Consider the following 12585-nt stretch of genomic DNA (forward strand, 5'->3'; position numbering starts at 1 on the left):
TCCTATCCCAAATCAGCAAGACCCCTCCCGAAATCTGCACTGCATCCAAACCAGCCCAATCAATGAAAGGGCTACCCCATAAACTACGAACAAAAACAACATCAGAAGACGATACTTTCGTTTCTTGAAGACATACAATATCACACTTCCATTCTTTTAGAAGATTCTTACAAACCTCTCTCTTCTGGGGATTGTTAAGCCCCCTTACATTCCAAGAAAGAAGTCGTAGAGTCATTTACAACTGCCAACAACCCCCACTTCATTCGAAGAAACTCTGCTCCTACTCCTAGAAGAGACACCATCGTAATTAACATTAGTGATAAGCCCCTTAAGTTCCCTGAGACCTCGTGACCCTGAATTAACAGGTCGCTTAGGCGCCCCACTATGAATCACCTTGAGACACTCCTGTTCCAAAAGGCGAAACAGAGCCAAACATTGCACTTTGTGTTTCACGATAGGAAAACCCACCATGTTACAGAAATTTTTCATCATCTGGGACACCCAGTTAGAATGTGTCCCTGACTCCCTCACCTGAGTTCCTTCTATAGAGTCCTGAACTAGCACCAACTCTCTGAGTTCATTGGGTTCCCACCGAGACAAAGGGTCACACTCCAACACACAAAAATCTCTCTCCATTATCACAACTATGGTCAACCACTTCACTGGTCTCCCACTGAAGGATATGCAGCCCATAATCTGACTGAGCTCCCTCACTAGAAACCACAGAATTACCCCTCTGTACTTCTTCTTGAACTTCCCCTTCCTCAAACTCATCCTCAACACCATTTCCCAGGTCAGAGAGAGGAGAAAACCGATTATGAGCCACCCAAGGGTAACTATCAAGGATCGGCGACACAACTTTCAGCATTGGGGTCGTAAGCGATGCTGTCGCCGAGCTAACCCCAAGTCCCAAACTTACCTCGGCATGAGAGACAGAGCCCATGGGAGGACCAGCCTTAACGGCGTCGGAAACATCCATGATAGATCCATTCCTTGACGTCGATCCTTTACCGGACTTAGAGACACGAGACACTCTCGTCGGATATGACGGGAAGGGCTCTGGAACTTGATTGGGACAGTGTACCAGCGATAGTACTGTTGTTAGAGCCTCTGGCAACACCGATAACTCCATCGGAGGCTTGGAACTCTCTCCCGCCACACTCGTACTCTGATTACAAGAGTTACCCATGCCCAAGTTAAGAAGGTAATAATCCTCCACTTGGGCCTTTCCACTTGGTTCAGCTAAATGGGCTTTACCATGCTCAGTTACTGTTTTAAAAAAAACAGGCCCACTAGTATTGGATAAATTGTATAGGTTCAACCGAGTTACCACTCGTTTACCCCCAACAGATTTAGGCCTTGTTTGGTTTAAAAAAAATGGTCACTCATCACTCATCACTCGTTATTCATCACCCATCACTTATCACTCATCACTCATTACTCATCACTCAAAATACCCCCAATTTCCTACCCACCTGTTTGGCACATATTTTCAATTTCTCATCACTCAATTTTTTCTACTTTTTGTGGGACCCATACCTGAGCACTATGTCATAAATTCTGTTAGCCTACCCGCCTTCCCCCTCACTCTCTTCCTTTCATTCTCTTCCACCTTCAGTCACCATTGCCCTGTTACTCTCACTGAAGCTATCCTCTTTCTCTTTCATTTCTCATGTACACACACATCAACAAGAACAATCCTATCCCAAACCTACGGCCAAACCATCATAAACATACAAACACAAATGAATACAAACATAAACTCATAGGTACCCACAGATGTTCAAATCAAAACCCACAAATACCCAAATCAAAAATCACAAATACAGACCTTATGCCCAAATCAAATCCGAACCCAAACCACAAATCTGAACCCATAACAGCCACCCACATCTCAAATCTAAAACCACCACAGCCACACCACAAATCTGAACCACACACACACACACACACACCCACACCCATGTCTCAAAAATCAAAACCCTATAACCACATCTCAAATCCGAACTCCGCACCCATAAGATAGAGAGAGAAATTTTTTTTTAATCGCCTGGGTATTGTTGTTCGCCTGGGTTTCGGTCTCCGCCTGGGTTTCAGTCATGAAAAAGACTTTCTTCGCTCCAGAAGTTCGATCAATGAATGGAAATTTATGGGTTTTTGTTTCTGGGTATAAATTTATGCATGTATGAAAATGGTGGAGTGGGTCTAAAGAAGAAAGAAAGAAAGAAAAAGAAAGAAGAAAAAGAACCAAAAAAAAAAAACATTGGAGTGGGTTTGAAGAAGACGGAAAAAGAAAGAAGAAGAAGAACCAAAAAAAAAAAAATCTGGAGAAGGAAAAAGAAAGAAGAAGAAGAACCAAAAAAAAAAAAAAAAATCTGAAGAAGGAAAAAGAAAGAAGAAGAAGAAGAACCAGAAAAAAAAATCTGAAGAAGGAAAAAGAATGAAGAAGAAGAACCAAAAAAAAAATAACGCTGGAGTGGGTTTGAAGAAGAAGGAAAAAGAAAGAAGAAGAAGAACCAAAAACAAAATCTGAAGAAGGAAAAAGAATGAAGAAGAAGAACCAAAAAAAAAAAAAAAAAAAACGCTGGAGTGGGTTTGAAGAAGAAGGAAAAAGAAAGAAGAAGAAGAACCAAAAAAAAAAATCTGAAGGAAAAAGAATGAAGAAGAAGAACCAAAAAAAAAAAACGTTGGAGTGGGTTTGAAGAAGAAGGAAAGAAAGAAAAATAAAGAAGAAGATGAGGGGAAAAAAAAAAGCCTTGGAGCAGGTCTGAAGAAGAAAGAAAAGGAAAGAAGAAGAAGAAGAAGAAAGAAAGAAGGAGACAATGCCGTTGGTGATTTGACAATGCACTGGTTGAATGGGCCCCACTGAGACAGCTTATTACAAAACTGCCACTGAGTCATGAGTGATGAGTCTTGAAAACAAGGAAAATGTGTTTTCATTTTTGGTCTTCATCACTCAATTTTTTGAGTGATAGGATCACCAAAATCGGATGACCAAAACAGAGTGATGGTGTCCAAACAAAAAATTTTCCGTGAGTCCCACAAATTTTGGATGATGAGTAATGAAAACACAATCATATCACTCAAAACTCACTCATCCAAACAACCCCTTAGTCACCCTTAGCGCCAAACTTGCAGAGGTCATCTCAAACTTAAATTGACGCGTGGGTCTGCCATTTTTAGAAGAGACATTAAATGCAGAAACTCCCTTCAGCACGTTATGTCCCGAAACAGCTCTAGAAATTTCAAAATTCCTTAATTTCCGCTGGTTACTGATATTGAGAGATTTCTTCCCATCTTGCCCACCACCTACCGATGAACCACCACCAACAGCAACATCAACAGTCTTCCCTTCCACACAAACAGAGTTGGAGCTTGATAGGAAACTATCTAATTCTTTTGTAAACAGGCACCACCCAGACCGGTTAGAGCTCACGGGAACCATAATCCCACCACGAGGAGCTCCACCAAAATACACAGCTATCTCCACAAAAATACCAGCCTTATTCGACCTTCCCCGGAATTCGAAAAACTTATTATGAGCTCTAAAGTGTTTGCACACATAATCTTTACCTGGAACCCAATCTCGAATATCTACAAAACACGATAGAACCCATTCCAATCCCTTCCGACCCATCCAAACAGAACTTTTAAAATTCCGGCGACTTTCATGAATAGCATAAGAATCAGTCCGCCCACCGTCAAACGAGAAAGAAAAGGTTTTAGAATCTATACAAAAATTACCCTTACCGCCCCCATTGACCTGAGGAGAAGGGTTAATAGTTGTGTTAGAGATAGGCAATTTGGAAGGAAGAGGTGTGGATGATATTGTATAGGTTGGACTAGGCCATATCAGTGGTTGTAAAGGTAGGTCAGATGTAGGTGGGATGTTCAGAAGAGAAGTATGTGGTGGACAAACAGAGTGAAAAGGAAAAAAACCGAAATATGATGGGAACGGTTGTGGAAAGGATCCAGGAAATGGAGGAGGTGGCTGGTTCAGTGGTAGTGGTAGAGAGGGGAACATAGGAGGTAAAGGTGATGGCTGTGTGGTAGGGAGGGATGGGGGGGCGAGAAGGGCCATCTGAATATCTTTATGCTTTTCGAATTTTAGAAAAAGCTATTCAGTTTGAGATGTTTGTAAAATTTGAAGAAATCTACAAATATCAAGCCTAAAGATAATGCCGAACTGCCAAGATTGCATGCAAAAAAGACTATACAGCAGTAGCAGGCAGCAGAAACTCTAAAACAGCTAAAGTGCCACAAAGGGAAGATCGAAAGGCAGAACATGATGCTGACATGCCAAAACAGCTATAGCTATAAAGGTGGAACAACCAGAGGAACAAGTAGTAGATCCAATACAGCAATCTCAAGAGTCAGAAAAGCATGCAACAAATCCTAGACAGCCAGAAAAACAAGTTGAAACATCTACACAACTTGAAGATGATTCAAAACAGCAACTTGAAAGCTTAGTTAAGGAAACTTAGCCCACTCCTGAATTGATCCTAAACATTGTTATTTATACACAGGGATTCACTTTTCTTTTCTACAGCAGAAGCCAAAGCTTTAGGCTTGAGTAAAACCATCCCTAAAACATCTTAGCATGAGGTGTGGAACCCACATGCATATTAGAAAAAAAATAATAATAATAGTGATTTGGTGCTTATCCATCACGGCATTGTGGTGGAAAGTGTTTGGTCTTTGGTTGCTAGGCCAGAAGGGTATAGAGATGATCAACCAAGGCTACTCTTAATTAGACTATGTTATGTAAGGTGCTGCTAACCATGTTGCATTCAAAATTATACATGACAAACCATTGTTGTAGCTATCCAAAAGTTTTCAGGCAATTCTAAACAAATCTAGCAAAAAGAAGAATCAAGGAAGAGAGGGAAAGTGCTAGAGGTAATCACCTTAAAAGCTGGACATCTTCCTCATTTAAAAAGTTGGGAATTAAAGATTCTGCATGACTTAACAATGAACCTACAAATACAATACACTCATAAGGTATACAGGAATATCAGCAATTATGTCCTCTAAATGAAAAAAAAAAAAACAGTAAAATGATCATTGAAAAGAGATACTTACGGAGGTTCCTGCAAACAGTTGCAGCTTTTGGAGCATCAGAATTAATGGAAAATTCAGGTAATGATTTAGATAGGTCCATTTGCAAGCACTCCAAAAACTTGAGAAGGAAGAGGTTCCTCTCCTGCTCTGTGGATTAAAATAGAAAACTTGATTAGTATAATCAGGAAAAACTGCTGAGAACTGATCAAACTTGTCATGAAATTTACATAATCATTGATAGAGAATCAACCTTCACAGATGGTGGGAACAAAACAATGGAGGTTTGCAATTACTTTGACAAATAACGATGTTCTCTGATGTTCATAGGAAGTCTGAGGCATGTTATTTGGAAGTGAAGTAAATTCCAAATTTGTTCCATTTGATAAGTCCAATGATGAAAGTTTATCCAAAACCCATCCAGCCGCTGCAAATGAATCATACTCAAGACTACCATCTTCTTCCCTCATTGGGAGATTAGAAGAACACCAACTGGATAAAAAATCTCCATGAGGAAGTGAAAATATTGCAGTCAGAACTTTAGTCTGGAGTAACACACAAAAAACATAGTCACAAACCTCATCAAGACAAATACTCGGATGGAAAATACTTGGATATGTGCACTGTATCCATAAAGAATTACATGTAGACAAAACAATGACTTTTCAACTGTTAACAACAAATAACAGTAATTCAATATCACGCAAATTAAAAATTTTTAAGGAATCAGAAATTATAGCTTCTATCTTCTTAGAATATTTAAAAGCGTACTAGTCTTAAAACAGTCCCTGCAGTTTTTTTTTTTTGATAGGTATAATCATGGAACTAAAGCATGTCTTTTAATTTTAATTGAATGAGAAGGGGGAGGGGGAGGGGGAGGTGGGGGGGAGGGGGGGGGGGGGTGTTGTTGTGTGAAATTGTATCTTGACATTGAGTTTCAATAAGGCTTACAAAGTGTATTGTAATGTAAGATCGAAAATTAGAATCATCGGAGAAGATATCAGCTAGGCGCATAGCATTGAGTTGCAAAAACCCCGTTGGGTAACTTCTGTCGGAACAAGAAGTAAGATGTTTGGGATCTCTACCAAGTGCAGTCTTCAACAGCTCAAGAACCTACAACATGAAAATTTTATCAATGGCAAGCAGCTTGACAGTAAAAGCACACTTCGTATACCCAATAGAGTGTAGAATTCCAGAGGGCTAATCATGAAGATTTACAAAGTTTAATAGCACTAATAGCAAAAATGCATTTTGCAGACCAACTGTCAATGAGAGCTCCCAAGGGATTCACACAGAATTTGATCTCTACCTCATATAATCATTTCTTTTGCTGGGCACTCAATAAGACCAATATCCACCAATTGAGTTCAGTGCCCAGAGAATTGTGAAAATGGGACTAGAAGAGAAGTATACAGAATTAGCTGACCATCATATTGTTAGAAGATTTTTGGGGCATTAGATACTAGGAAAAAACAGTTAAAAAGGTCTTGCTCTGCAGAACAAGCCAACAAGCTGTACGAGCAACTGCTATGGTCTAAGAGAGGCCCATTCTTTGATTTATTTATTTTTTTGATAAGTAAAGAAAATTTTATTCAAAGACATAATAGTGAGTCACCCAAGTATATAGGAAGTATACAGCAGGGGACCAAAACAATCAAATACATAAATTACAAGCATCCATCAAATCATAGACTGAAAAAATAGAATGACTTCCTATGATAGACATCCAATCCGATAGAGTTCTAAAGAAGAAAAGTTTTAAATCGGCTATGGTCTAAGAGAGGCCCATTCTTTGATTATTAAAGCAAACTAACCTCTAATGCAACAGACTTAGCCAAATTTAAGCTTTCTGGCGAGCTGGCAACCTCATCCAGGTAAGAAACGCTTTCTGCTTCACAGAGACTCAACAGCTGAGATAAAGGAAGTTAGTGACTGGAAGAATAGAAAACTGCAGTAGATTCTAAAGCAACTTAACCTCCAAGTAAATGTTAACAGTGGACTTTCTTCAATGAGACTCACAATTGATAGGATTTTAGCTTTCATCCTAGAGAGGGCAGCCACAATTCTGGAGGACCCTGTAAAAGGTGGGACATTTAACTTCAAGATGGCTCGAGCTAGAAAAAGAACTCCGCCCTTTCCACATAGTTCCTGAAATAGTATCAATACCAGCTACTTTATCAAAATAATGAAAACCATGAATTACTTCAGGAAGCAAATGAACATTAGTAAAATGGGACCTAAATCTTTACAGTGATATTTCAAGAAAATCCTCCATGAAAATATTGACGTACTAAGATGACCTTAAACATTGCTTCATCACTGTTGCGATTACATTTATGTCTGCCAAATGAAGATTTTGACTATTTATATCTCCTCCCCACTATCTGCCTTAGCTCTTGACCCATATACAAATGCAGTTAAGATCATGTATATTTTTAATAATATAGTTCCAGAGCATTGTGCTACCAGTTTGGCCACAAACTAAACTAGTCCCATCTTAATTGTTTTCTTATTTTTCTACTGTCCCCCATAACTTACAGCTAACATAGATGAGACACTTCCTAGCACATGACTTTGCTCCAAACATACAGAGAAAGAAAACGGTTCAAGTTGGTAAACCTTATTCCTAAGTAGGCGCTCCCTAAACATCTTTTGTTGGCACAATGACTGAAGAAACTGTAAAGAGGCTTCACATTGCTGGCATAAAAAGTTAACCATTCGTTCAACAGTCAGACTACGAAAATCAATATGTTGTGCTGACAGCTGGATCTCAAGAAACCCAATGGCAGTGAGGACTGCTCCAAAAGCTGCATCCATAAATATGTCAACCTGACACAGAAAGATTCATGATCAGTTGCACATAAATTATGTCAGCCTGAAGAACTTTATAACTTTGAGAAGAAAAATATTTAGCAATTAACGGATCATTGCCATAAACTGATTTAAAATTTTTTTTTTACTAATAGAAAAGTAAAACTTAAACCAGCAAAGAACCAAGAACATGCAAACAGCTAAGGTTAGAGAAAGACTACCTAAATAGTCCAACTGAACCCTCTTTCTGAAAATAGCAACTTAAACAAATCATTTGGTGTCTGTTTGGCTAGAGCTTATAAGCTCAACTTTTAGCTTTTAGCTATTATGTACAGATTTCTAAAACCTCACTTTTTCTTACTTTTTCAAAAGTACAAATATATTTTAGCTCATTTCAGCAAAAAGCTAAATAAGATGTTCCCAAATGGACATGGTCTAAATTGTACCTTAGGGTGCGCAAGCAATACATGGACAAGATCTTGCCACTGTGAAGCTATGCATCCTGTTAGTGAAGCTATGCATCCTGTTAACAGATGTAGACTGCTTGCCACAAGTGCTGAATGAACAAGGGGAATAAGACCAAAATTATGGTTTTCCTGCATTATGGAATCAAGTCTCAGTAAAGATAAGTAGTATGGAAGACAGAACTCAAGGGTAAGGATTAAGGAGCACCTGTTTATATCCACCAAGAACAATCAGCAAATAAAACACCAGGTCAAGCAGCTGTTCTGACACTTTTACATCATCTAGCAAAATCTGTAATACAAAAAGCAGGAGAAAATCATAGTTTACCCTCTATACTACCCCAGAATCTTCAATAGTTGCTAAAAAATCCAAAACTATTGGAAAGAGAGAGATGCAGGCAATGGATTTCACTAAGGGTGATAGGAACTTGTTATTGGTGCAAACTAATTTCAATGTGAATAGCTACTTCAAGGCAAACACCAATCCACCAATCCATGAGTATATAACTATTCTTCTCTCCATAATTCATCCTCAACTTTCCATACAATTCATTTAAGCCTTACATTTAGCCTCTTGTACTTCCTTTTTTTGCTTCCTTCTTTGCCACTTTATAATTCATAACTGCCAGCGACTCTACTTTAGGTAGGCTTTATCTCTCTTTCTCTCTTTAATATAATTGATCATTGAACCTCCTTATTCCACCATCAAGTCTCCTTAGTCGATCACCCACATTCTTTAGATTCTCCAAATACATCTTTAGCCACTCTTTTAGTACAATTAGTCATTTTGTTCCACAACTTATCAACATCTTCATTTTATTCCACTTGCCTTCTTTGATCATTTTATCTTTAAACACATCTTGTTTCTCTCTCTTCAAACCCCACCACCTAATCCTTCAGTTTTTTTGTCTAATAACAAGAGGTGGCAAACACCAGAGACACCCAAACAACCTGCCCCCACCCACTTGAACCAGTCCGACCTGGCATGTATTCGGCAAATTTCAACAAACCTAGCGATTGGTGGTGAGTTAAATCCAACCAAACCCGATATGATCAGGTTGAGTGTCAGGTTTCATTGTTGGAAATCCAACAAAACCAAACCCGTCTGACATCTCCAAACCTCTATCTCCTTCCCCGATCAGCATTGTTCCCCTTCGACAGAGAGCTTGAGATCTCTATAAGATCTAGCAAAGATCTTGAGATCTCTACCAAATCCATCATTCACTAAGTAGCAATGCCCTCCACCTCAAAATCCCAGATCGACTATGGAGAATTTCCCTTAGCCCACAGGTTCAACTGAATTAACCAGAGATTTATACTCAGATTTGTACTCACAAAACAGGTTGACAATCCGTGTGTTGACCTTCAGCAGCACTTACAGCTTCCTTAGACCTATTTTAGTCGTTTTGGCCAACAATTTTACCCCAAACCCAACTCCAACCTACTCACGGACACCCCTACCAATGCCTCTTCTTTTCCATCTTTGAATACAAATATTTAGTATCTCCAACGTATGTTAATGGTTTCGCTCTCTCCTGGTATCACCTTACAATCTTTACAATATTAACAATTCACTTTTCAAATAATGATGATATATATTAGACTAATGTTTGTCCCACTTTTGAAGGTGATTAAATTTGATTCCCTCTCTCCTTGAACCAAATGTTCATTAATATCAAATCATAAGATGTTGCAATGCCTATAATAGCATCTCCTAATTCATTTATTATTCTATATCCCTTTTTTTTTTTTGATAAATAACGGCATTGTATTAAAAAGAAGCCCAAGTACACCGGGGGTGAACATGGAAAACAGTACATCAAACACATAAATTACAAAGATCAAGCATTTCTAAAAAATTAGAACAAGGGAAAAGATTAAAGGAAGAACTCCACTCTAGCAAGGTATGAAGAAGAAGAGATTTAAGATCTAAAGTAGACCGCTCATTCCCTTCGAAACATCTTGAGTTCCGCTCTCGCCAAATACACCATAGGACACAATGAGGGACAGCCCTCCATAAACCAATGCTCTGATGCCCACCAAAGGAACCTTGCCAACTCGAAAATAAATCAGAGACACCATGCGGCATAACCCATTGAAGACCAAAAAGAGCCCACACCATAGACCATAAATCATAAGCAATAGGACAATGAAGGAGAAGGTGATTCACCAATTCCCCACTCTTTTTACACATAAAGCACCAATCGACAATTGCAACACCCTTATACCATAAATTTTCAGTAGTCAAAATCTTACCTAATGAGGCAGTCCATGAGAAGAAAGCAACCCTAGGAGGGACCTTTGAACGCCACACAATCTTCCAAGGGAAAGAAATGTCAAGAGTAGAGGAAAGGGAGAGATAGAACTCACTCACTTTAAAATTCTTATTCCTTGTTGGTTTCCAACAAAGTTTGCCTTGACCTTCACCATTAAGGGGCAAAGAATTGAAAAGATCTAAAAAAGTGTAGAAATGTTCAGATTCCCAATCTTGGGGAGCTCTAGAAAAAGGAAGATCCTAGTGAAGCCTTTGGTTAGGAAAGTGCATAACATCTGCAATGGAAGACTCCTTATTACAACTAATATTATAGAGTTCCAGAAAAGCCTCCCGAAGAGTACAACTCCCACACCACACATGATGCCAAAATTACGCCAACCTCGAACTAAATGAATTTTGAAAAGACTGGCCAGCCTTGTCTTATGGTTCTCCAAAGACTAACACCATAAGGATTAGAGACTTCTTTTGTACACCAACCTCCCCAATCATTCCCATATTTAGTCTCAATAACCTGCCTCCAGAGATGGGTTGACTCTCTTCCATATCTCCACAGCCATTTTACCAACAAAGCTTGATTGAAGGCTCTCAAGTTTCTAATACCCAGACCGCCAGACTGCAAGGGAGAACAGACCTGGGCCCATTTTACTAGCCGGAATTTAGGAGACTCCTTTTTTTTTTTTGATAGGAAATAAGAATATTATTAAAACAAACCAAAGCCAATACAAGGTGTTCATGATGGTGAACACAAGGAAAAGCAATAAACAAAATAAACAGCAAACAACTAAAAGGAAAAACTTAAAAAGCAATATTAAGAGAAGAAATAAACTCTAAGATAGTGGAGCATTCCGAGAAGCCCCAACACCTAAACCAATCAAATAAAGTCTTCTGGCATAGAGCTTGTAATTGAACCAAGGATTTCTCAGTGTCCTCAAAAGAGCGCTGATTTCTTTCCATCCAAACAATCCACATCAAACAGCCGGGAATCATATTCCATATGTCTGAATTAAATTTTCCTAGCCAAAAACTCCAACAATACACCAAGCTTTCCATAGAGCCTGGCATGACCCAATGTATCCCAAAGATCTGAAGCATATAAACCCACAAAGAGTGAGCTACCGGACAATGGAGGAGAAGATGATCCACGGATTCCTCATTCCGATGGCACATACAACACCTATTCACCAAAATGCGCCCCCTAAGCATAAGATTATCCAAAGTAAGGATCTACCCATGAACTGCTGTCCACACAAAAAAAGCCACCCTCCTAGGGATCTTAGCTTTCCAAACACCCTTCCACGGAAAATTGGAATCAGCTGCACCCCTAATGATATTGTAATAGGACCGGGTATCAAACATGCCATTCCCTTTGAGACACCAATGAGAGGTGTCATTCCCACCACCCCTAGGGATCTGAGATTGAATGAACTCAAGGAAAGATAAGGCAGCCCCTACTTCCCTTTCATGAAAATTCCTATGAAATCTCAAATTCCAGATTCTATCGTTACCACCCTCCTGGTAGCATAGAACATTAGAAGCCTATCAATAGAAATTCCTTCGAAACCTCTCAATACGAATAGCAATATCCACAGGAATAGGGAAGAGAGATAGGAAATAAGTTGGCAAGCTTGAGAGAGTGCTTTTGATTAAGGTGATCTTACCAACATGACCATACAAGTCTCCTCCAATAAAAATCTTTTGGTAACCCGTGAATCAATTCATCCATATCTTCCCAAAGATTTTACTTGACGGATTCTTCCAATCCTATTTGAGAAGTGTGTACAATTATGTTAATTGTCTCTTCTCCTAAGACAAGTTTTATTAACATAATTCAATCCCTTATCCTCCTAACCTCAACTTCTCTTCTAATACATTTATCTATGATTAGCCAAGTGCCTTCTAGCTCAACTGGTTGGCACCTCTTGAAGTTTCCAAAAGAGAAATTTAGGGTTCAAATCCCCCATCCCCCCAACCGTTGAA

General features: G+C 39.1%; 1 protein-coding gene across 5 annotated transcripts in view; it reads right to left on the minus strand.

Moving 5' to 3' along the window:
- Positions 1-12585, minus strand: part of LOC126732342 (nodulin homeobox-like) — a 28006-nt gene that overhangs the window by 11368 nt on the left and 4053 nt on the right. For all 5 annotated transcript variants that reach the window (XM_050435147.1, XM_050435139.1, XM_050435130.1 and 2 more), the window contains 9 exons: positions 8542-8625; positions 8316-8465; positions 7678-7887; positions 7078-7206; positions 6873-6968; positions 6010-6171; positions 5312-5603; positions 5083-5208; positions 4908-4977 (listed from right to left, as the gene is read on the minus strand). In XM_050435147.1, coding sequence (XP_050291104.1) covers positions 4908-4977; positions 5083-5208; positions 5312-5603; positions 6010-6171; positions 6873-6968; positions 7078-7206; positions 7678-7887; positions 8316-8465; positions 8542-8625 — 1319 coding nt within the window. The remainder of the gene's footprint in view (positions 1-4907; positions 4978-5082; positions 5209-5311; positions 5604-6009; positions 6172-6872; positions 6969-7077; positions 7207-7677; positions 7888-8315; positions 8466-8541; positions 8626-12585) is intronic.

Source organism: Quercus robur, chromosome 1 (genome assembly GCF_932294415.1).
Source record: "Quercus robur chromosome 1, dhQueRobu3.1, whole genome shotgun sequence".
NCBI classification, from domain to species: domain Eukaryota; kingdom Viridiplantae; phylum Streptophyta; class Magnoliopsida; order Fagales; family Fagaceae; genus Quercus; species Quercus robur.